A 24178-nucleotide genomic window follows, 5' to 3' on the forward strand; every position below is an offset into this window, starting at 1 on the left:
CCCTGGTGCCTACAAGATGCCCCCACATCCTCTTTGACTCCATCTCTCACTGCTCTCCTTTTGTTCCCTCATCTCCAGCCATGCTGTCCCTATTCCTTGAATACATTAAGTATGCTTTTTAAATAGTCTGTTTTCAATCTTCTCTTTGCCTAGAATGTTCTCCTCTAAATATTCTTCTTTGCTTCCTTCAAGTTGCTACCTAGGTGCCACCTTGAGGCCTACCCTAATTACCCTGTTAAAAATTGCAACCTCCTCTCAGCACCGCCCCCCAAGCTTGTTTGTCTATCTATTGAACTTAAATTTTTTTAAAAAAATATTTTATTTATTTATTTGACAGAGAGAGACACAGTGAGAGAAGGAACACAAGCAAGGGGAGTGAGAGAGGGAGAAGCAGGCCTCCTGCTGAGCAGGTAGCCTGATGCGGGGCTCCATCCCAGGACCCCGGGATCATGACCTGAGCCAAAGGCAGATGCTTAACGACTGAGCCACCCAGGCACCCCTGAACTTAAATTTTTTTAAAGAGCACTTTTAGATTCATAGCAAAATTGAGCAGAAGGTAGAGATTTCCCATCTACCTCCTGCCTCCATATATGCACAGCTTCCCTCATTATCTCTATACCTAACTAGAGGGGAACATTTGTTACAACTGATGAACCCATCGGGGCGCCTGGGTGGCTCAGTCGTTAAGCGTCTGCCTTCGGCTCAGGTCATGATCCCAGGGTCCTGGGATCGAGCCCCGCATCGGGCTCCCTGCTCTGCAGGAAGCCTGCTTCTCCCTCTCCCACTCTCCCTGCTTGTGTTCCCTCTCTCACTGTGTCTCTCTGTCAAATAAATAAATATTAATCTTTAAAAACAAAACAAAACAAAAAAAACAAACAACTGATGAACCCACATTGACCCATCATTATCACCCAAAGTCCATAGTTTACATTATGATTCATTCTTGGTGTTATGCAATCTCTGAGTCCGGACAGATTTATAATGAGATGTATTCATTGGTATAGTAGTATGCAGAGTAGCTTTATGGCCCTACAAATTCACTCTCTTTATCCCTCCTTTCTAACCCCTGATCTTTTTATTGTTTTCATAGTTTACATAGTTTTGCCTCTTCCAGAATATCATATAGTTGGGATCACATAGTATGTAGCCTTTTCTTATTGGCTTCTTTTACTTTTGAGCTTCCTCCATGTCTTTTCATGGCTTGATAGCTCATTTCTTTTTTAGCCAAATAATCCATTATCTGGATATACCACAGTTTATCCATTCACCTACTGAAGGGCATCTTGGTTGCTTCCAAGTGTTGGCAGTTATGAATAGAGCTCCTAGAAACCTCTGCATGCAGTTTTTACTCCTCTGGGTATAAATACCAAGGAGTGCTATTGCTGCATCGTGTATGGCAAGAGTATGTTTAGTTGTAAGAAATCACCAAACTGTCTTCGAAAGTAGCTGTATCATTTTGTATTCCCACTAGCAGTGGGAATTCCTATTCCACATCCTCACTAGCATTTGGTGTTGTCAGTGTTCCAGATTTTGGCCATTCTAATAGGTGTATAGTGGTATCTCCTTATTGTTTTGTGTTCCTCTAATGATATATGATTACATCGTTACATATGCTTATTGGCTACCTGTGTATATTCTCTGGTGAAATCTTTGTTACAAGGCCCATTTTTTAAATCAGGTTCTTATTGCTGAGTTTTAAGAGTTCTTTGCATTTTATGTTTACACTACTTTATCAAATGGTCTTTTGCAAATATTTTTTCCCAGTATGTAGCTTGTCTTTTCATTTTTTTGACATTGTCTTTTGCAGAGTAGAAGTTTTTAATTTTAGTGAAGTCCAGCTTACCAGTTATTTCTTTCATGGATCACACCTTTGGTGTTCTAGCTAAAAAGTCATCACCATACCATACCCAAGGTCATCTAAGTTTTCTCCTATGCTACCTTCTAGGCATTTTATAGTTTTATGTTTTACTTTTAGGTCTGTGATCCATTTTGAGTTAATATTTTTGAAGAGTGTAAGATCTGTGTCTAGATTCATTGATTTGCATGTGGATGTCCATTTGTTCCAGCACCATTTGGTGAAAAGACTATCTTTGCTTCATTGTATTGCCTTTGCTTCTTTGTCAAAGATCAACTGACTGTGCTAATGTGGATCTGTTTCTGGGCTCTGTTTTCTGTTCTATTGATTTATTTGTTCTTTTACCAATACCACACTCTTGAATACAACAGTTTTATACTAAGTCTTGAGGTCAGGTAGTGTCAGTCTTCCAACTTTGTTCTTTATTATGCTTTGGCTGTTTGGGTCTTTTGCCTCTGCATATAAACTTTAGAATCAGTTTGTCGATATCCACAAAATAATTTGCTGAGATTTTGATTGGGATTACATTGAATCTATAGGTCAAGTTGGGGAGAATTAACATTTGGATAATATTGAGTCTTCCTATCCATGAACATGGAATATCTCTTTATTGACTTAGTTCTTTGATGCATCAGTTTTATAGTTTTCCTTATATAGATCTTGCACATATTTTGTTAGATTTATACTTAAATAATTCTTTTTTGGGGGGTGGGTGCTAATGTAAATGGTATTTTGTGTGTGTTTTCTAAAATGGTATTGTGTTTTTAACTTCAAATTCCACTTGTTCATTGCTGGTATATGGGAAAGCGACTGACTTTTGTATGTTAACTTTGTATTTTGCAGCCTTGCTATAGATTTTTTTTTTTTTAAATCAAGTTGAGGAAGTTCCCCTCTATTCCTAGTTTGCTGGGAGTTTTTATCATGAATGGGTATTGGATTTTGTCAAATGCTTTGTCTGTAATTTTTGATAAGATCATGTAATTTTTCTTCTTTAGTCTATTGATATGCTGGATTACATTAATTGATTTTTGAATGTTGACCCAGTTTTGTATATTTGGGATAAACTTCACATGGCCATGGTTTAAAATTCTATTTACACATTGTTGGATTAGATCTCTTAACATTTTGTTGAAGATTTTTACATCTGTGTTCATGAGAGATCTTCATCTCTAGTTTTCTTTTTTTTTTGTAATGTCTTTGTCTAGTTTTGGTGTTAGGGTAATGCTGGCCTCATAGAATGATTTAGGGAGTATTTTCTCTGCTTCTAACTTCTGGAAGAGTTTGTAGAAAATTGTATAATTGGTATAATTACTTCTTAAATGTATTTTACAATTACCAGTGACCCATCTGGGCCCGGTGTGTTTCCTGTTTTTGAAGGCTATTAATTATTGATTCCATTTCTTAAATGTATATAGTCCTATTCAGATGATCTGTTTCCTTCTTGTGTGAATTCTGGCAGATTTTATCTTTCAAGCGATCGGTCCATTTCATCTAGGTTATCAAATTTGTGGGTATAGAGTTCATAATCCTTTATTATCCTTTTTTAAATTAACATATAATATATTATTTGTTTCAGGGGTACAGGTCTCTTTATTATCCTTTTAATGTCCTTGGGATCTGTAGTGCTATCCCCTCTTTAACTGCTGGTATTAATAATTTGTGTCTTCATTAGCCTGGCTAGAGGCTTATTGATTTTGTCCATCTTTTCAAAGAACCAGTTGATTACTGCTTCAATTTTATTTCTTTTCTTCAGTTTATTTTGGTTTTAATTTGCTTTGCTTTTCTAATTGCTGAGGATGGAAGCTTAGCTTATTGCTTGTAGATCTTTTTTCTTTCTTGATGTATGCATTCAGTGCTATATATGCCTCTAAACATTGCTTTTGGTACACCCCACAAATCGTGATAAAATTGTATTTTCATTTTCATTCAGTTAAAAATACTTAAAAATTTTTCAAGATTTCTTCTTTGACCCATGTATTATTTAGAAGTGTGTTGTTTAATCTCCAAATATTTGGGTATTTTCCAGCTGTCTTTCTGGTATTGATTTCTAGTTTAATTCCATTGTGGTCTGAGAGTACACAGTATATGATTTCTGTTTTGTTAAGTTGTTAATTGTGTTTTATGGCCCAGAATGTGGTCTCTCTTGGTGAATGTTCCATGTGAACTTAAGAATGTGTATTCTGCTATTGTTGGATGAAGTAGTCTATACATGTTTATTATATCCAGTTGATTGAGGGTGTTGTTGACTTCCAGCTATGTCCCTACTGATTTTCTGCCTGTGGGATCTGTCCATTTCTGACAGGGGAGTGCTGAAGTCTCCAACTATAGTAGTGGATTCATCTATTTCTCTTTGCAATTCTGTAAGTTTATGCCTCGCATATTTTGATACTCCATTGTTAGGTGCATATACATTAAGGATTATTATGTCTTCTTGGAAAATTTAGACTCCTTTATCATTATATCTTTACCCTGGATAAATTCACTTGCTCTAAAATCTACTGTCTGGGGGCGCCTGGGTGGCTCAGGCGGTTAAGCGTCTGCCTTTAGCTCAGGTCATGATCCCAGCGTCCTGGGATCGAGCCCCGCATCCGGCTTCCTGCTCAGCTGGAAGCCTGCTTCTCCCTCTCCTATTCCCCCTGCTTGTGTTCCCTCTCTGTCTCTATCTCAAATAAACAAAATTAAAAAAAAAAAATTACTGTCTGAAATTAATATAGCTACTCCACCTTCCTTTTGATTAGTTAGCATGGCAGATCTTTCTCCATCCCTTTACTTTTAATCATTACTTTAATCATTAATCAATTACAATCAATACTTTAATCATTATCTTTTTTTTTTTTTTTTAAGACTTATTAGTTTATTTTAGAGAGGGGGCAGGCAGAGGGAGAAGGAGAGAGAATCTCAAGCTGACTCCCTGCTGTGCATGGAGCCCGACATGGGGCTTGATCTCATGACCCTGAGATCATGACCTGAGCCGAAATCAAGAGTCAGATGCTTAACCTACTGAGCCACCCAGGTGCTCCTAGTCATTATGTATCTTTATTAAAATTTTTAAGTGGATTAGCACTGAGTAATGCATAGTATTGTTGAATCACTGTATCGTACACTTGAAACTAATATAATGCTGTACGTTAATTATACTGGAATTAAAAGAAATTAAAAGTTAGGACACCTGGGTGGCTCAGTTGGTGGAGTCTGTGACTGTTGATCTTGGGGTTGTGAGTTAGAGCCTCACCTTAGGTGTTGAGATTATTTAAGAATCTTTTTTTTTTTAAAGATTTTATTTATTTATTTGACAGAAACACAGCAAGAGAGGGAACACAAGCAGGGGGAGTGGGAGAGGGAGAAGCAGGCTTCCCACGGAGCAGGGAGCCCGATGCGGGGCTTGATCCCAGGACCCTGGGATCATGACCTGAGCTGAAGACAGATGCCTAACGACTAAGCCAACGAGGTGCCCAGATTACTTAAAAATCTTAAGAAAAATTTAAAGTGGGTTTTGGAAATGTATAGTTGGGTCTTGATTTTTTTTCTACTCTGACCAATCTCCTTTAATTGGTATAGACTGTTGATGTTTAAAAAGTGATTATATGGTCTCGTTTTTTGTTCCTTTTTGTCTTTTTTTCTGCCTTTTGTGGCTTTAGTTGAGCATTTTTATGGATCCAGTTTCTGTCCTTAGCATATCAAATGTTTTTTTTTAGTGTTTGACCTTGAGTTTGCAATGTACATTTATAAGTAGTACAAATACGTTATAATAAAGTATTTCTACTTCTCTTGTCCCTTTCACTGCTGTCATTCATTTTATTTATACATAACCTATAGCCATTGAATACATTGCTACTATTATTTTTTTTTTAAAGATCTTATTTATTTATGAGAGAGAGACAGAGAAAGAGAGCACACAAGCAGGGGGAGCGGCAGGCAGAGGGAGGAGAAGAAGAAGCAGGCAACCCACTGAGCAGGGAGCCCCATATGGGGCTCGATCCCAGGACCCTGGGTTTATGACCTGAGCTGAAGGCAGACGCTTAACGGACTGAGCCATCCAGGTGTCCCTCATTGTTGCTATTATTTTCCACAAACCGTTACCTGTTAGATCAATTAAGAGTAAGAAAAATTAGGGGCGCCTGGGTGGCTCAGTCGGTTAAGCGTCTGCTTTCGGCTCAGGTCATGATCCCAGGGTCCTGGGATTGAGCCCCGCATCAGGCTCCCTGCTCAGTGGGGAGCCTGCTTCTCCCTCTCCCACTCCCCCTGCTTGTGTTCCTGCTCTCGTTATCTCTCTCTCTGTCAAATAAATAAATAAAATCTTAAAAAAAAAAAAAGTAAGAAAAATTAAAAATGCTATTTTACTTGCACTTTAATGCTCTCCCTTTATGTGATCTGAATTTTTAATTGATATTCTTTTTCTTCTCACTGAAGAACTCTTTAACGTTTCTGGCAAGGCAGGTCTACTGGCAGCAGATCTCAATTTTTATTTGTCTGAGGTCTTTATTTTTTCTTCATTTTTGAAGTGGTATAAAATATTCTTTTTTCATGTTTGCAGGGTACAGAATTGTAGATTGGTGGTGTTTTTTCCCCTTGTCAACATTTTATTTATTTATTTATTTATTTTTAAAGATTTTATTTATTTGAGAGAGAGAGTGAGAGAGAGAAAGAGCACAAGAGCGGGGAGAGGGAGAGGGAGAAGCAGACTCCCTGCTGAGCAGGTAGCCTGATGCGGGACTCGATCCTGGGACTCCAGGATCATGACCTGAGCCGAAGGCAGTCGCTTAACCAACTGAGCCACCCAGGTGCCCCACCCTTGTCAACATTTTAAATATTTTACTCCACTCTCTTCTGGCTTGCATGACTTCTGAGAAGTCAGATGTAATTCTGTCTAGTCTTTGTTCCTCTGTAGGTAAGGTGGTTTTTCCCTTGGCTTCTTTCAAGATTTTTTCTTTGTCTTTGATTTTATGCAGTGTGTATTTGATATGCCTAGGTGTTGGGTTTTTGTTTTTCTTGTCTTTTCTTTTTGGCATTTATCCTGCTTGGTGTCTGACACTAATTTTTGGAGATTCTCAGTTATTATTGCTTCAGATTTTTTCTTCTATTATTCTGATTACATGTTATACATTTTGTAGTTCTCCTACACTTATTGGATGTCCTGTTTTCTTTTTTCTTTCTTTTTCTTTCTTTCTTTCTTTCTTTCTCTCTCTCTCTCTCTTTCTTTCTTTCTTTCTTCCTTCCTTTTTTTTTTTTTTTTTTAATTTTTCTCTTTACTTTTCAGGTTTGGAAGTTTCTGTTGACATACCCTCAGGCTCAGAGGTCCTTTACCCAGCTCTGTTAGTCTACTAATGAGATAATCAAAGGTATTCTTCATTTGTTACAGTGTTTTTGATTTCTAACATTTTTTTGATTCCTAGAATTTCCACTTCTGTTCTTATATGATGTCTACTTTTTCCACTTAGCATATTAATCATAGTTTTAAATTTTTGGTAATTCTAACATCTCTGCCATATCTGAGTCTGGTTCTGATGCTTGCTGTGTTTCTTCAAACCGTGTTTTTTGCCTTTTAGTATGCCTTGTAATTTTTTGATGCAAGCAGGACTTGATGTCCTGGATAAAAAGGACTGAGTTAAGTAGGCCTTTATTGATGGCCTTCTCCCCTCAAACTCCCACGCCCCTTAGGTGGTACAGGATGGCTAGAGGGAGCTGGAGTTGGGTATTTCCCTTCCTGCAGGCTCTGGTTTCAGAATGCTTGCTTTAACCCTCCCCCTGCTGGATGCACAAGGGAGTTTTCTCTCATCTTCACTGTGAGAATCTTGTACAGCTCCTGGAGGTAAAGCTCATAAAATGTGCTGCATCCCCCCAAGATTAAGACTCCCTCTTGTTCTTAAGGTGAGTTGTCCACACTGAGCCTCCAGCAATTTGTCAATTGCAGTTTAGGTTTTCCTACCCTGGTGCCAGTTGTTCCCAGGGATACTCGTGAATTTCTCTTCTGTTAAATTAGGATTCCCTGCATCCACTTGTCTAATTTTTGGAGAAGTGGTTTTTGTGACCTCATTTCTCTCATGGATCTAAGAAGAGCTGTGAATTTTCAGTCTGTTCAGCTTTTTATATGTTAAGACACAGTGATGACTTCCTTACATGCTGGACTAGAAACTGGAAGTCTGCCCTACCCTTCTGTACGCTTTTTACTTCTTTCCTGCCTTAAGATTTTTTATTTTTTTATTATGGTAAAAATGCATAACATAAAATCTGTCATATTCACCATTTATAGTTCAGTAGTGTTAAGTATATATTCACATTGTTGTGCAGACCAATCTCTGGAACATTTTTTATCTTGTGTGACTGAAATTCCATACCCAGTAAACAACAGTTCCTCATGCCCCTCTCCCCCAGCCTGTGGCAATTACCATTCTGCTGTGTTTATATGAATTTGAATATTCTAGGTACCTCATATGAGTGAAATCATATAGTATTTGTCTTTTGTGACTGGATTGTTTCACTTAGCACAGTGTCCTCAAGCTTCATCCAGGATGTACTAGGTGTCAGAATCTCCTTTTTTAAGACTAATAATTTCACTATAGCATATACTACATTTGGTGTCTCCATTCATCCATTGATGGGACACTTGGGTTGCTTCCACTTCTTGGCCATTGCAAATATTGCTGTCATGAACAAAGGCATGCAAATATCTCTTCAAGATCCTGTTTTGAAATTTTTTATACTTATACCCAGAAGTGAAATTGCTGGGTCATATGGTAATTTGATTTTTCATTTTTTGAGGGGCTGCCACACTTTTCCATAGAAGCTTTACCATTTTATTTTCCCACCAACAGTACACAAGCGTTCGTTTTTCCATATTCTTACCAACACTTGTTTTTTTGATAGCAGCCATCCTGATGGGTATGAAGTGATCTCCCATTGTGATTTTGATTTGCATTTCCCTAATTTTAGTAATGTTGAGTATCTTTTCATATGTGCTTGTAGGCCACTTGGATATTATCTTTGGAGCGATGTTTGTTCAAGTTCTTTGTCCATTTTAAAATCATGTTACTTGTTTTTTGTTAAGTTGTAGGAGTTCTTTATATATATATTCTGCTTACTAATGCCTTATCAGATATATGATTAATAGTTACTCTTAACGGGGCATCTGGATGGCTCAGTCGTTAAGCGACTGCCTTTGGCTCGGGTCATGATCCCAGGGTCCTGGGATCGAGCCCCGTGTAGGGCTCCCTGCTTGGCGGGGAGCCTGTTTCTCCCTTTCCCTCTGCTCCTCCCCCTGCTTGTGCTCTCTTGCATACTCTCTCTCTCAAATAAATAAACAAAATCTTAAAAAAAAAAAGTTACTCTTAACAAGTTCTAAACTTAGTTATAATTACTCTGTCCTCCCCTCAAACTACAACTTTTTAAGAACACTTGAATTCTGATTTCTTTCTTTATGACTTACATGTTATTACCCAGCATTTTAGTTCACTTCTACTTTGGTTTTATCCTGCCCTACCTCCTCCTATCCCCAGTTAATTCTTCTTTATTGTTTAACTGAACCAGTGCTTGTTTGGGTTAATTTCTTTGCTTTCCTGGGGGTGTCTGGTGGCTCAGTCAGTTGAATTTCTGCCTTTGGCTCAGGTAATGATCTCAGGGTCCTGGGATCCAGCCTTGTGTTGGACTCCCTGCTCAGTGGGGAGTCTGCTTCTCCCTCTCCCCTCTGCCCCCCACCCATCCCGCTCACTCTCATGTGTTCTCTCTCTCAAAATCTTTTTTAAAAAAATCTCTTTGCTTTCCATTCCTTCTTGCATATCATGCCCGGCTTAAGTGATCAGTTTCTATATATATATTTTTTTAAGATTTATTTTTTTGAGAGAGCACGTCCACAAGCAGGGGGAGGGGCAGAGGGAGAGGGAGAAGCAGACTTCCCATTGAGCATGGTACCCAAAGTGGGGCTTGATCCCACGACCCTGAGGGCATGACCTGAGCCAAAATCAAGAGTCTGACACTTAACCGACTGAACCACCCAGGTGCCCCAGTTTCTATACTCTGAAGTACATCCATAAATAGCTTTTTCAGTGAGGGTCTTTTAATAATAAACACTTAGGTTTTTATTTTCCTTTTTTTTGTTCTGAAAGGGCTTCTAATTATATCTTTTTTCATAGTTTCCCTGGGTATTTTCTTCTATGTTATGATTATTTTCTCTTAGAAATTTAAAGATAGCACCATGTCTTCTGTCTTCTGTTTGATACAGGGTTCTGCTGAGAGGCTAGTTCATTTGTTACTTCTTCATAGAATACATACATCTTTTCCTTCTTGTTGCTTCTCTTTGTGGTATTTTGCTGTATCCTTACTTAGGTGTCTAGGTGCAGATTTAACTTTACCCTGCTTGGTTGGGACTTTGCTTCCTAAATATAAGGCTCCCTATCTTTCATCAACTCTTGAAAATACTAGTAGCTCTTCAAATATTACCTTTCCCTCATTCTCTCTGTTCCTTCCTTTTGGGTCACATGTTAAACTTCCTCATTTTTGGACCTCTTTGTTTTATTCCCCATCTATTAACCTTTCTTTCTTTTTATTCTTTTTCTTTCTTCCTTTTCTTTCTTTTTTTTTTTTAAAGTAGGCTTATTGCCCAGCATGGAGCCCAATGCTGGGCTCAAACTCATGAATCTGAGATCAAGGCCTGAGCTGAAATCAAGAGTCGGGTGCTTAACAGACTGAGCCACCCAGGCGCCCCATTAGCCTTTCTTTCACAAAATCTTTTTAAGTTTGTGCTACCCTTTGTAATTTCCTTATATCTCTACCCAACCACTGGACTCTCTTCATTTGCATCTAATTTGCCATTTTTCTTTCCATTTCTAGTGATTCTTTTTGGTTAATTTTAAAATCGTCTGATCTTAGTTGATACCATCTTTTTATCTCAACTAAAATGCTGGGTAATAACATGTAAGTCATAAAGAAATCAGAATTCAAGTGTTCTTAAAAAGTTGTAGTTTGAGGCAAGAGGACAGAGTAATTATAACTAAGTTTAGAACTTGTTAAGAGTAACTTAATCATATATCCTTCTTTTACGACTTTAAACATTGGAATGTGCTTAATTTACAGTCTCTATCTTATGAACTTGGTTCTTATTTGTATAAGTATCCTTTGTTCAGTCATAGTAAAAGAGTGGTCCTTATTTTATTTTATTTTTTAAGATTTTGTTTATTTGAAAGAGAGACAGAGTGTGAGTGGCAGGCAGACGGAGAGAGAGAAGCAGGCTCCCCACTGAGCAGGGAGCCTGATGCGGGGCTTGATCCCAGGGGCTGGGATCATGACCTGAGCCGAAGGCAGATGCTTAACTGACTGAGCCACCCAGGCGCCCCTCCTTATGTGTTTTGTAATTTAGAATTGTAAACTCAAGGTTCAGCAGGACTTTATCTGTGGGACTCTTGTGTGACCTGGGTAGAGAGTGTATCTCTCCAGAGTATTTTTTGTTTACCTCTGGTAGGTTTCCCAGGGATTTTACCAGGCTGAGACCATTTTAGGTTAGATTCTCAGTGAGGACAGGTTGATACCAGACCACTCAAGGCAGTGTAAACTTGAACTCAGAACTCAAGTGAAGGCACGCCCAAAATTATAAATTCTCTAGGAAATTCTTCCTTTCTTTCTCCCCTCATGGAGCCTAGGTCCTATTATCTCCCTAATGCCAGTGAGGTGATTTTCTTTTTCACTGATCTGTTTCTTTCCCTGAAGCTGTCATAGCTCTTAATAATCTTACGATTATTTACTGCTTTGTTACCAAGAGCTTCCTCTGCATTATCTCAGAACAATAATGGGGAGAGATATGGTAGGGATCATTATACCCATTTTACAACTCAGTAGAACTGAAGCTGTTTACTTAATGATTTGCAGAAACGTAAGGACACTGCTGAGATTATGTAGGTGGCACATGGTGAAGATGAGAAATGAGGCATTCCTCTGTGTATTTTTGCCATGTGGCCACTGTAGAATTCTTCATTAGGATGAAACTAGATAATCACCTCAGTATAAAGCACCAGTGTTTTCCTGCAGGATTATTAAAATTCATTTCATTCGGGGCACCTGGGTGGCTCAGTCGTTGGGCATCTGCCTTCAGCACAGGTCATGATCCCAGGGTCCTGGGATCGAGCCCCGCATCGGGCTCCCTGCTCCGCGGGAAGCACTCCCACTCCCCCTGCTTGTGTTCCCTCTCTCGCTGTGTGTCTCTCTGTCAAATAAATAAATAAAATCTTTAAAAATAAATAAATAAATAAATAAATAAAATTCATTTCATTCAACACATTTGAGCACCTGCTATGTTGTAGGCACAAGAATTAAAACAACTGGGAGCTGAAGTACAGATGTTAGATTTGCTGCCTGACATGCTTTCTGCTTTCCTTCTATAGACTGATAATGGTCTCCAGCTGCCAAAGAAGATTGTGGATGCCAAGAGAAAGGTAACCATTTCTCATCCCCTCGAGCGGAACTGGATGCCTCTAGGAGCCCACACCGGCTGGCAGTAGACATGGCTGAATTTACAAACTACAAGGATACCGCCTCCAGCCGCCACCTGCGGTTTAAGTTACAGAGTCTAAGCCGCCGTCTCGATGAGTTGGAGGAAGCCACAAAAAACCTCCAGAAAGCAGAGGATGAGCTCCTGGATCTCCAGGACAAGGTGATTCAGGCAGAAGGCAGCAACTCCAGCATGCTGGCGGAGATTGAAGTGCTGCGCCAGCGAGTGCTGAGAATCGAAGGCAAAGATGAGGAAATTAAGAGAGCGGAGGACCTGTGTCAGCTGATGAAGGAGAAGCTTGAAGAGGAAGAAAACCTCACCCGGGAGCTGAAATCAGAGATTGAGCGGCTTCAGAAACGAATGGCTGAACTGGAGAAGCTGGAGGAGGCCTTTGGCAGGAGTAAGAATGATTGTACCCAACTCTGTCTGAGTCTGAATGAGGAGAGAAACCTGACAAAGAAGATCTCCTCTGAGCTGGAAATGCTCAGGGTCAAAGTGAAAGAACTGGAATCTTCCGAGGACCGCCTGGATAAAACTGAGCAGAGTTTAGTGTCAGAGTTAGAAAAGCTGAAATCGTTAACTCTGAGCTTTGTAAGTGAGAGAAAATACTTGAATGAAAAGGAGAAAGAAAATGAGAAACTGATAAAAGAGCTCACTCAGAAACTGGAGCAGAACAAAAAAATGAACCGAGATTATACAAGGAATGCTTCTAATCTTCTGGAAAGGAATGACCTACGGATTGAGGACGGGATCTCCAACACACTGCCATGCAAAGAATCAAGAAGGAAGGGCACTCTGGATTATCTAAAGCAGGTAGAGAACGAGACAAGAAACAAATCCGAAAATGAAAAGAACCGAAATCAGGAAGACAATAAAGTTAAAGACCTTAACCAAGAGATTGAGAAACTTAAGACACAAATCAAACATTTTGAATTTTTGGAAGAAGAACTTAAGAAAATGAGGGCCAAAAATAATGATCTTCAGGATAATTACCTAAGTGAACAAAATAAAAACAAACTCTTAGCCAGCCAGCTGGAGGAGATAAAGCTACAAATCAAGAAACAGAAAGAGTTAGAGAATGGGGAGGTGGCAGGGGACGAGGCCTTCCTGTCCAGCAAAGGCAGGCACGAGAGGACTAAGTTCAGAGGCCATGGGAGTGAGGCTCCTGTGTCCAGGCACACGCCCCGGGAACTGTCCCCTCAGCATAAGCGGGAGAGGCATCGAAACAGGGAGTTTGTGCTCAACAGTGAAAACTATTCTCTGGGCAACAGGCAGGTCTCCTCTCCCAGTTTCACTAATAGGAGGGCAGCCAAAGCCTCCAACGTCGGGGCGGCTGCAGACAGTGGGACTCAGGAGACAAGGAGAGCTGAAGATCGGTATGCATCGGGCTCTTCTCAGAGTGAAGGGAGGAGGCCCCGGGAGCAGCCTTCAGTGCTCAGCCGCTACCCCCCAGCTGCTCAGGAGCACAGTAAAGCTTGGAAGGGTACTCCCAAGCCAGGTACCGAGAGTGGGTTGAAGGGAAAAGTGGAGAAGACAACACGAACATTTAGTGACAATACCACCCATGGATCTGTTCCCAGTGACATACTGGGTAGAGCTGACAAGGCTTCTGACACCTCCATGGAGGCCCTCTTTGGCAAGAGGGGGCAGGTACCCGGCAGTGGAAGTCCGTTAAATCAGGCTGCAGACTGTGGCAGTCCTAAGGGGATTGGGTCCCTGGCCTCATCTCGAAGATCTTCCTCAGAAGGGCTCTGCAAGGGCAAAAAGGCTGCCAGTGGCCAGGAGGCTGATACCGGTTCCCCAAATTCCAAGCCTCCACTTTTATCAAAGTATCCTTATAGCTCCAGAAGCCAAGAGAACATCCTTCAGGGCTTTTCAACCCCAAATAAAGAAGGCATCGATCAACCCGTAGCTGCTGTGATGGAGGACAGCAGTCCGCACGAGGCCCTGAGGTGCCGAGTCATCAAATCCAGTGGCAGAGAGAAGCCAGACTCAGATGACGATGTGGACGTAACCTCTCTCGTGACTGCCAAGTTGGTAACCACAACCGTCACTCCGGAGCCAGAGCCCAAACACCAACCCAACTCTCGGGAAAAAGCCAAATCCCGAGGGGGACTTAGAACCTCCCTGTTTGAGACTGATAAAGATGTTGGGACAGAAAATGAATCTGTGAAACCTGTCCGAGCCTCCGCCAATGCTGTGGAGTTCCCAGATGCCAACGGTGCTGGGGCGACAAGCCAGCGGCCCTTCAGCCCCAGAGAGGCCTTGCGGTCCAGGGCCATCATCAAACCTGTCATCATTGATAAGGATGTGAAAAAAATCATGGGAGGATCTGGAACCGAGGCCACCACGGAGAAGCAGAAATCCACCTCCAGACCAGGGCCAAACAAGGTGACAAGCAGCATAACCATCTACCCCTCCGACAGCCCCAGCCCTCGGTCCGCCCCAGGTGATGCCCCGCGGGAGAGGCACACGTCCACCAGCAACATCCAGCTTGGGCCAGCAGAGCTCCCGTCAGGTAGCAACCACGTCAGCGCCCCCTTGGAGCTCTCCATTCACAAACATGACATCACCCTGCAGCTCCCGGAAGCTGAAAGAACGGGAGATGGGCCCCTGAAGAACAGGCCAGAAACAGTGGTCTCTCGGAGCAGCATTATCATCAAGCCCTCAGAGCCCGTGGAGAGGAACAGCCACGCGCCCCCAGCGGAGACAATCAGGTGGAAAGGCCATGGGGCCCCTTCAGAAGCGGGCTCTGCAGACGCCAGGCATGTTACCTTGCGCAACGCCTGGAAGAGTCGGCGAGACTTGAACTCTTTAGAAGACCCCCCAGCTCGAGGAGGCAGAAACGTGGAAGCTCCCAACGCCTACACCCAGAGGGCCGCCACAGACTGTTCAGACCTCGGGCAGCCCAGGTTGTACCTGTGCGAGCAGGGCACTCAAAGGGCAGGAAGTTCAGGGGACGCCCCTGAGCTGGTCTCCAGAAGGAGCCACAGCAGCCTCACCGTGTCCGAGGTGCTCACTCGTCGGCATCGGGCCGGAGACGCCGCCACCGCGGCAGCCTGGAACCACTCGGCAGGCGCGGTGAGCCCCCTGCTCTCCCTCTCCCTCTCCCCCACCCCTGCCTCTCTCCCTCCCCTCCTTCCACTTGCCTTTTCTCTGGCCAGCGTGACTCAGGATGATGGGGCTGGGAAATACTGGGTAGAACTGGGTTGCCCAGAGAACTGCTGAAAATCATGTGGGTTTGGCCTTGAAGAAGAATGAAGGATGTTGAAGAAGGTATTTTGGCAGAGGGCAGCATGACTTTCCAGAACCCTTTTCCCGGTTTTGTCTCTTCTGTATATGAAGGCCACACGAAAAGAAGAGAGATCTGGCCTCCATTCTCTGGGTTTGCCAGAGTGCCAAAGGAAGTCCCCTTAAAGCACCCCCCAGAGCAGCACCTAGAAGCACAAGAAGCCGTGCCCAGAGAGGAGAGCCCGGGAAAGGGTCCCCACAGCAGGGCTCAGCCGGCTGCTGGCATGTGGGGAATGAGAGCGAGGGCTTAGCCTGGGCCTCCCTGATATGCTTTGTGCCCACGTGTCACTCTTCTTTTGCCCCAGACGGCTGTCTGAGTCATTGCATCTTCTGTCTGAGGGCAGGGCTGGTACAGTAGGCTCATTACAGGATAGATAAATCCATAACCACCTCCTCATTTGAAGGTCAGAGCGTCAGGGACGTGAAGGGGAAGCCTCTGGGAGTGTCTTTTAGATACGGAGCCTACGAGGATGCAGGACATTTTGGACTTAGACATTGTTTCCTTCTTTTTAAAAGGCAGGTGACGGTGCATTAACTTGAAATGTCCTGTAAGTCCTCACAGGGTACTCAACATCTGACAAAGCACTTCCCTACCATCTCAGTCTCTCCAAGAGCCCCGCGGGCAGGTATTATCCCCATTTTTTAGATCTAGAAACGGAGGGTCAGCGACACAAAGTGCCTTACCTAAGGCCATCCGAGGGAATTACTGGAGGAGCTAAGATTTGAATCTAAGATTCCTGTTTCTGAATCCAGCACTTTCTATCCTGCCAGCCTGACTTCCTCACTCATACTTGTGTTCTTTGATCTGCATTTGCTCGAAGGACCAATGAGAACATGGAAAAGGCAGAATTCTGGTAGAAGAGGAGTGAAGGGGAGGGGGGGTGTTTAGGTCCCTGAAGCTTTGGATAGGAGAGAGAGGAAGTGGGATAGGTATAGGACCTGAAAGGGAAGGGACCTGGCTTTTTGGTAGTTTGTAAGTGGGAAGTAGGAAAAGCCTGGTCCGGCTTCCTTTTCAGGATACTTCCTTGCTCCCCAAGCAGGGAAATGGCTCACCCCAAGAAGCATGCAGAATGCAAGGACTGCCGGGCACCTGCTTATGGGGCTGGCCCCATGCCCCCATTCCAGGCCCTGTCCTGCCCTACGAGCCCCAGCAGCTTGGGGGTGTAGTCTATCCTAGTTTCTAAGGAACGTTTAAATTGGCCTGTCCTCAGACCAAAGCAAATCTCTGCCATTGTGCTCTGGTCTGTCTACACTGTACCTCCCTCTGCCAGGCTGGAGAGGACCCCTGGGGTAGGGAGTGAGCGTGTCTTGTCCCTCGCTGTTGTCCTCCACAGCTCACTTCTGTCCTTTCTGGCACAGGAGGAAGGGGACGACTGTGCACTCGGTGTCCACAGGCGACCGCACAACTCCCTGGAGCGGTGTGAGCTGCCTGCGAAGCCGGGGCCGTCAGAGCCGGGGCGAGCCCGGGCCGAGGAGCGGTTACGGCCAGCCAGGCCCTGCGCCGAGGACAACTGAGCCTGCTGGGTGAGGTCTGCCGTCTCCTCTGCTCCCGCTTCTCCGCTCTCCTGCCTTCCTGCCCTATGAAGGATGCCAGGCCAGTTAACCAGGCTGGACGCCAGGCCTTGGCTGGGAGAGACGGCAGACCAGGCTGTGGCTCAGGTCATTTTGCCAGTTGGCTAGAGGGGATCAGAAACTACAAGCTGGACATAAGTCACCCAGGCCCAGCCTTCCCCGATGCATGAGTCCTCTCTCCTTGTCCCTTTCCCCAGGTCAGATGGCCCCTCTGGCCCCCAAATGGAGAAAGCTATAGCAACCCCTTGTATCCTCATCACACAGCAGCAGCCGAAAGCCCTTCTCTGCTCCTTGGTGGGTCAGAGGGCGCCCCTTCAGCGCTTAGTTTCTTCCAGTTCACTCCTTGTTTGCTCTAGGGGCCTAAGTACCCGCTGAGACCCAGCAGCCGTCCGCGCCACCTGGGGGCGTCCCTCAGACTTGGGCAGCAGCAGGTCTGTGCTGCCTCTGGGGGACTGTGGGACCAACCTTTAGGCTTAAGCTTCTCTGACGTGGCCCCCTGGCTAATGATGGTTTCCTGGGGGCAGAGCACACGGGTACCCACCTACTGGACTGATGTCATTCCCCGCCCCCCCCCGGCTCTCGGCTCACCTTCCAAAGGCACCTGGAAGCGCACAAGCCTCACGCATCTCCTTTCCTGGGCACCAAAAATGCTGCTGGGCCTGCCCGCTCCTCTCCCTCGGCTGGAGACTTCAGGCCGACTCCATTGTTTCCAGCCTTTGGAATTCTCCCGGACTAAACTGGGCCTGGCCCAGCGTGCTCTGCCTTCTAGCAAGTGCCCAGCAAGGGGGAAAATGGGCAGAAAGAAGCATTTCCCCAGTCACTGCACAGAGCAATACTTCCGTGAAAGGCATGGACTTTGTCCCTCTTCCTTCCCCCCACGGAGGAGGTATGGCACTTTACCAAGCTGGCGCGTTCCTCCAGAGGTGGGCCCTCGGTGTCTGCGAACTATCATGAGGAGGACTTCACTGGAGGAAAGGTAATAAATGCCTACCGAGGCCCCAGGTTTGTACAAATGCAAAATGCAGCAAACCTTTCAGGAAGCCGCATAAATAAAAATTGATTAGTTTCCTTGTACCAGTCACGGGGGTGGGAGGGGGCGCGGTTACAAAGAACCATATATTCTTGGCACTGCTTTTTGTAGAACACTCAGTTCAAAGAAGGGATCCCTTTTCAGAGGCTTGTAATGGTGCAGACACTGTTCCTTCATAGTGAAAGAGAGCGTAACTAGGGGTCAGGAAAGCTGAATTTTCTTCATGGCTTTGCTGTGTGACTTTGGCCAAGTCACTGTCCTCTTGGGGCCTCAGTTCCCTTATCTATAAAATGAATTCTTTGAAATGGTCTCTAAGGGTCCCAGATCTGGCATTCTGCGAGGATTCTGGTTATACTGTCCTGTGGGGGCTGATGCTTTTGGAAGGTAGTATCCAGATGGTTCGGGGAAGAGGTTACCCCCCTGCCTTGTTTTTCTGGACCTTATTTTTTCCACGTTTTAACATCATGAGGATGAACTCCGCGAAGCTCGGTTGGCCTCGTTTTTCTAGTCTGTGAGAGGAGGGATTAGGTCAGCTGGCTTCTGTAGCCCTTCTGGCGCCAGCCTTGCCCACTTGGCACACAGCGTCCCCTGGCTTTCGGGACACCAGTTGGCCATCTTGTGTTGCTGTGCCTTGCGACTGGTCTTCCCTGTCTGTACTCAGTATGGGAACCAACGCTCATGGCGCCCGTGTCTGCCATCAGACTTGGCGACCCTGGATCCTTTCAGGGACAGGACAGTTTTGTGCCGACTTCCATTTTCTGGAGTGTTGCCAGTCTAAGGGCATTGCTGTCTAGCCTCTCTTTCCTTACAATGCTGCCTCAGAGGCTCAGTTTAAGACGTTGTTTCAAAATCTCTTCCTGCTGCTTCCCCTGGGTCACTGCCCAGAAACTGGCTGGCCCAAGGCTGCACCTCTCACCTGTAGCCTCCCTGCCCTTCTTCTTCACTGGTTGGCAACCTTGAGAGTCCAAAGGAAAACGGACCTCTGTGGTGGTCAACTGAGGTTACAGGAAACTAAGTCTGTGGCTCTTCTCTGCTGGTGGAAACAAAAGGGTGCCAAGCCATGCCTACAAAGATTTTGCCAATAATTCATGTCTTTGGGCGTTGGAGCCCTGGATTCTGGTGCTGTAGCTCCTGGTGCCAAAGTCTGGATCTTTCCACATTGCAGCAGCACCGACACCTGCCACTGCCCAAAAGGTCTGTGGAGGAGGGACAGTGGTGGTGCCCTCTTGCTGGGGGCTGCGATCTTAAACTCTGAGTGCAATAGGGTTCGATTGTAACCATTATTTCAGGATAAATACTGTGTTTCCTTAATCGGCATACTTTCTAGAACCACTGCAAAATAGATTTTATTTTTAAATGTCCTCAGCATTGCATAAGATACCATTTGTAATAGCAAATGAAGGCTGGAGGCTCAGTTCCTCTGGGTTTCAAATGGCTGGCAAGGCTGGCTCGCAAATTCCCAAGTTTGAAGGCACCTTTCTGAAAAGCGGCCTGTGTGTGTGACCATCTGGACCTCACCGTTAGGGTTCTGGGGGAAACTTCCACAAAAAGGGGAGACCTGGTAATGAAACAGCTGTCCAATCGACCAGCTACCCCCACCGCCCCAGCCAACAGACCCGCTGTTAGGACAAGCCTCCGCCGCAGCGCGGCTCCAGCTCCCGCTCGCTGGCAGGTGGCTGGCTGTGGGAGGGTGCCCGGGGAGCCCGGGGAGCAAGTATGCGAGGGCTGAATGCCAGAGGCCGGTCCCTCACCACTCTGGTACTCAACACCCCCCCACCCCGAGAAAGCTGCAAGGGGCAGCGGGCAAAGAAGCCCTGGCTGTTTTCTTTTACTTGGCAATGAAAGCACACAGGCTGAAGGGACCTGCAGTGGGGCCCAGGACTCCAGCCTCCATCACAGGCAAGCACATTCATCCTCCCCCCTCAGTGGGTGTGGGGAGGGTCTCTCTTGAGCTTGGACCTGGCATTCTGGGGCAGTTTTAGTGCTTTACGTGTAGTGGGTTCGTGCCAAGTGCTACCCCTTCCCAGTAAAGGAACGGGGACCCAGCCGCTGGGTCCCTAGTCGTATCTGTTGAGGTGGGGTTTGTTGTTACAAGACTGCTTTGGAAGAGCTGCTTTTAGGGATTATCTTTTGACTACCCCGGGTGGGGCACAGGGTTCTCCTCAAAGCCTCACACCCAAGATCATAGGAAAGGGGCCCTATTTTCCTGCTGCTTCACGGCTCAGAACATGTACTGAATGGAATGTATTTTTAAGAGAATAAAGTCTATTTTTTTGTATTTTAGAGATTGGGAGGGCTGGGGAAGTAGCCCTCAAAAAACTGTTAATGCATCAGAGGCCCCTTTGCTGGGGGGCCTCGGTCTCTGTCAGTCCACCTCTGCTCGTTCACGCAGGTGCTCTGGTCTCACCCCTGCCCCTTGGAGTCTAGGTGCAGCAGCTTCTACAGTCCTGCTCCAAGCATGGGACCAAGGAGGCCGGACCCTGTTGCTGGAAACCAGGGCGAAGCCACGAGCAGTGACTCGGGGCTCCTTGGGTGCATGTGTGTAGTGGAAGCTGCCTGTCTGCATGTATCCTCTGGCTCGAATGCTGTCTGTTGGCTCTGCAGCACGATATGTAACCAATAAAGCTCCCTAGTTTCCACGTGCGCTGTGTGTGAGTCACTGATGCCATTTTTGTTGTCATCTGAGTACGGCTGTTGTCTGTGCACCGGCACAGCTCGTGTAGCTCACTGTATTTTATTTAAAATAACCAACTAATTAGTGATGCTGTAAGGACTGGAAACATGCTGGGGCTTGGAAAAGGACACGCCTAGCACCCACGTGACTTAAATGTAGCAATGAAACAGCTGCTAGGATTCTTAGTTTTAGACTTGTCTGTTGTCACACACGAAACAGTGATCTGTCTCAAGGTGCCTATGCCATTTATTTAAAAAACAGATGTTTTAAAACACCTAACACCGGATCACCCACCTGAGGTAACAATGTGAATGGCAGAACTGCGATTCAAATACAGGTCACAGTCCAAAGTCTGTATACTTTCCACCGCATGCTGTCCTTACCTTTATACCCCTCACTCCTGGTGTGCAGCTTTCCCCCATTGCTGTTACTCGAAGACTAGGGGAAAGCCCTCTCCATCTCCATCATCTTATCGTTAGCCCACCAATTTAACGTCCCTCAAATCTTACTAAGAATAAACCTCATTTAGGCTAATTATAGGGAAGAACTGACTAACACGAGTAAAAGCAAACAGATTATGTACGTGCATTTATAGTAACATTGTCTGTTAGGAGCCCTTGAGAAGGAACAGTTACTGTTCCCTTCTTGTAAAAATGTTTTTACCTTATATGGCAAAAGGGACTTCGCAGACATGAGTAAGGATTTTGAAATGGGGAGATGATCTGGGTGGGCCTTAAATGAAATCACAAGTATCCTTGTATGAGGGAGACAGGACTACAGAACAAGAAAAGCAGAGATTGGAGTAATGAGCTCTGAAGGTGGAGGAAGGGGCCACAAGCCAAGAAATACAGCCACTAGAAGCTAAAAAGGCAAGGAAATGGAATCTTCCCTCAGAGCCTGCTGCAGTAATCTGTTAGCAGCAATAAAAATAACAATAGCTAAGTCACTAAACCCTTGAGCATCTCCTTATGTAACACTTCCTAAAACTTTTATACCACGAGTTGGACAAAAGTGGAAAGTTAGCACATACCCATGGAGGGAACCTGGGGAGTAAAGCCTGAATGGTCTGCCAGAGACCCACCCAAACTCTGTGCCTTGTTTTATCTTAAAAATTCCAAGTCACCTCTAACATCCATATGCTTGACCTGCAGCTTCACCCTCTTGGCATACAGTCACCCCACAGTCCCAATGGGGAACGCTCTAGTCCCACCGATCAGGTAGCCCATTGCTTCTGTGGAGTTCCCCTCAACCCTATCTTCAGACCAAACCGCTTTTTGCCTTTATATAAACATCCTCCTTATTTAAACATGGATAAAACTGGCATTTCCAAAGGCAGAGCAACCTGTTAATATAAATCTAAAGGGGAAACAACAACAAAGAATTTTATATGAAGCTTTATTTTTAAAATATAAAAAACCACACACCAAGAGACTAAGATGTCCTCTCACGAGGCTTGCTTACCTCAGTCTGTAGGAAGAACACCGACTTCCGCACTAACGGACAACTGCCTCTCTAGCGCTAAGTCCCTCAAAGGAGGCCACCTGGCAGCATGAGTTCCAACAGCTGATTGGAGCCCAGATGCCAGAGTGAGTTTCTCAGTGAGATCCAGTATTGCTATAAGAGCTCTGCTTATACAGCAAAAGACTTGCACATTGCTTCCCTCAGAACCCATCAGTCTCACATGCTCGGGGACTGCTGTGCAGGGACGCCTGGTGTGGCCTGGCGAGGCAGGGTGTACATGGCCCCCAGGAACTGGTCTGCAATCCTTCCTGCTTCTCGCAGCCCACTCAGCAGAGCGCCATGGACAGTGGCTGGGTAGTTACGGATTGTATGTTCTCCAGCAAAGAAGAGTCGTGGAATTGGCTATTTCAGGGGGAAAAAAATTGAGAGAAGAATCAGCAGGTTGCACATAGTAACTTTTATTTTTGTTGTGTTTGAACTGCCAAATTCTTATTGGCCTTTGAAGGCTGCCCTGCCAATCACAGACCATCATTCTACCAAAAAGGATCTCCCTCATCAGTGGGCATTCTCCCAGAAATGACCAAAGTAGAAATGCGACAATAAAACTCAGCCAAGCCAGCCTTAGTCCTAGGGTGATGCATAGCTGCATCTGTTCTTATTTATCATTGAATGCTGGGGGATAACTGGTTCTAGGGCTTCCTTTACCTTCTATAGTACCTCCTGGGGCAGAGGGGTTCCTGACTACTCTGTACCACAAAGAATCCAGCATTTGTTCTTACTTAGGAACACCTTTGCTTCTCAGCTCGAGCCGGTTCACAGGGTCCTGAGCTCTGGAGCAGAGTCTGGCATCATCTAGATAAGGACGGGCATGTCCTGGAGACCCCTAGTGACTGACATCCCATGAGCCATTACAAAATGGGGTGCAACTAAAAATGTTTTTCGTTTTTTAGGGGAAAAAGTTTGAATAAGGAAAAAGTAATTGGTTTACCATTCCGAATATGGACTGCCTAGATTTACAGAACCAGAATCCGAGAAATCAGATACAAATAATACTGTTCCTCCCTTTTACTCTGCTCTTGGTTATTTGGAAGGGTCCAAGGACAGAACAACTAAAATCTAACCACCCCCCGGCAAAAAAAACAAACCCAAAACTGTGGCGTGGTGTTTACCCTGAAAGCCTGGGATATGGCCTTTTCCCAAATAAGCCCAGGTAGTTTGCCAGTTTCTCACCTGTGGAGCACCTGGAATTGAGGGGCCAGGAGTGATTGGCTGAGCCATTAAATCATAGTCATTTCCAGATGATCCTGCAGCTACATATGAATAGGAGCCCCGGGCCCAGGGATCAGCACGCCAGCGAGATACCACAGTCTCCTTGGGCTAAAGGAAAAAGCATGAGCAGAAGTTACTATAGGGCAGAGGACAAACCAGTCCTCTCTGAAAGGTAGAAAAGCTGTGGTGGGTGGGGATACAACAGAGCAGTAAAGAGGCAAGAGACATGAGTTAGTCAAGTGATGAATGCTTCTGCTTTAAAACACACAACAAATGGCTTCCAGGGAAGCTTCCACGTTGCCCTGCCTAGGAAATCTATAGATCCACCCAGGACTTAACCTTTATTCTCTCATTAATTCACATGAAGCATTAATATACCTTCTTTAAAAGGAATCATAAGGATCTAAAGGGTTTCTTTCAGTGGGCCTAAAGAACAAAGTACCAAGCGATTCTTCCATGAGGGAGTCTGACCACTCTGTCTAAAAGGCAGGAGTGGGAGGACTCCGCAACACAGATACGATGGATGAGACCAGCAGGGATATGCAGCAAATA

The 24178-nt window shown here is 44.9% G+C and overlaps 2 protein-coding genes across 18 annotated transcripts in view; one reads left to right on the plus strand and one right to left on the minus strand.

The window, feature by feature from the left end:
• Positions 1-24178, plus strand: part of LUZP1 (leucine zipper protein 1) — a 103222-nt gene that overhangs the window by 77406 nt on the left and 1638 nt on the right. For 7 of the 15 annotated variants that reach the window (XM_078073660.1, XM_078073662.1, XM_078073657.1 and 4 more), the window contains 3 exons: positions 7113-7194; positions 12223-15410; positions 16980-20865. In XM_078073660.1, the coding sequence (XP_077929786.1) occupies positions 12342-15410; positions 16980-17135 (3225 nt within the window). In that variant the 5' untranslated portion in view covers positions 7113-7194; positions 12223-12341 and the 3' untranslated portion in view covers positions 17136-20865. Of the gene's footprint in view, positions 1-7112; positions 7195-12222; positions 15411-16979; positions 20866-24178 lie in introns of those variants that run through there. The other 8 variants (XM_036072186.2, XM_036072185.2, XM_078073658.1 and 5 more) reach the window with 3 other exon arrangements.
• Positions 22275-24178, minus strand: part of KDM1A (lysine demethylase 1A) — a 62380-nt gene continuing 60476 nt past the window's right edge. For all 3 annotated transcript variants that reach the window (XM_078073668.1, XM_078073669.1, XM_078073667.1), the window contains 2 exons: positions 23588-23734; positions 22275-22759 (listed from right to left, as the gene is read on the minus strand). In XM_078073668.1, the coding sequence (XP_077929794.1) occupies positions 22574-22759; positions 23588-23734 (333 nt within the window). In that variant the 3' untranslated portion in view covers positions 22275-22573. The remainder of the gene's footprint in view (positions 22760-23587; positions 23735-24178) is intronic.

Source organism: Halichoerus grypus, chromosome 5, assembly GCF_964656455.1.
Source record: "Halichoerus grypus chromosome 5, mHalGry1.hap1.1, whole genome shotgun sequence".
NCBI classification, from domain to species: Eukaryota; Metazoa; Chordata; class Mammalia; order Carnivora; family Phocidae; genus Halichoerus; species Halichoerus grypus.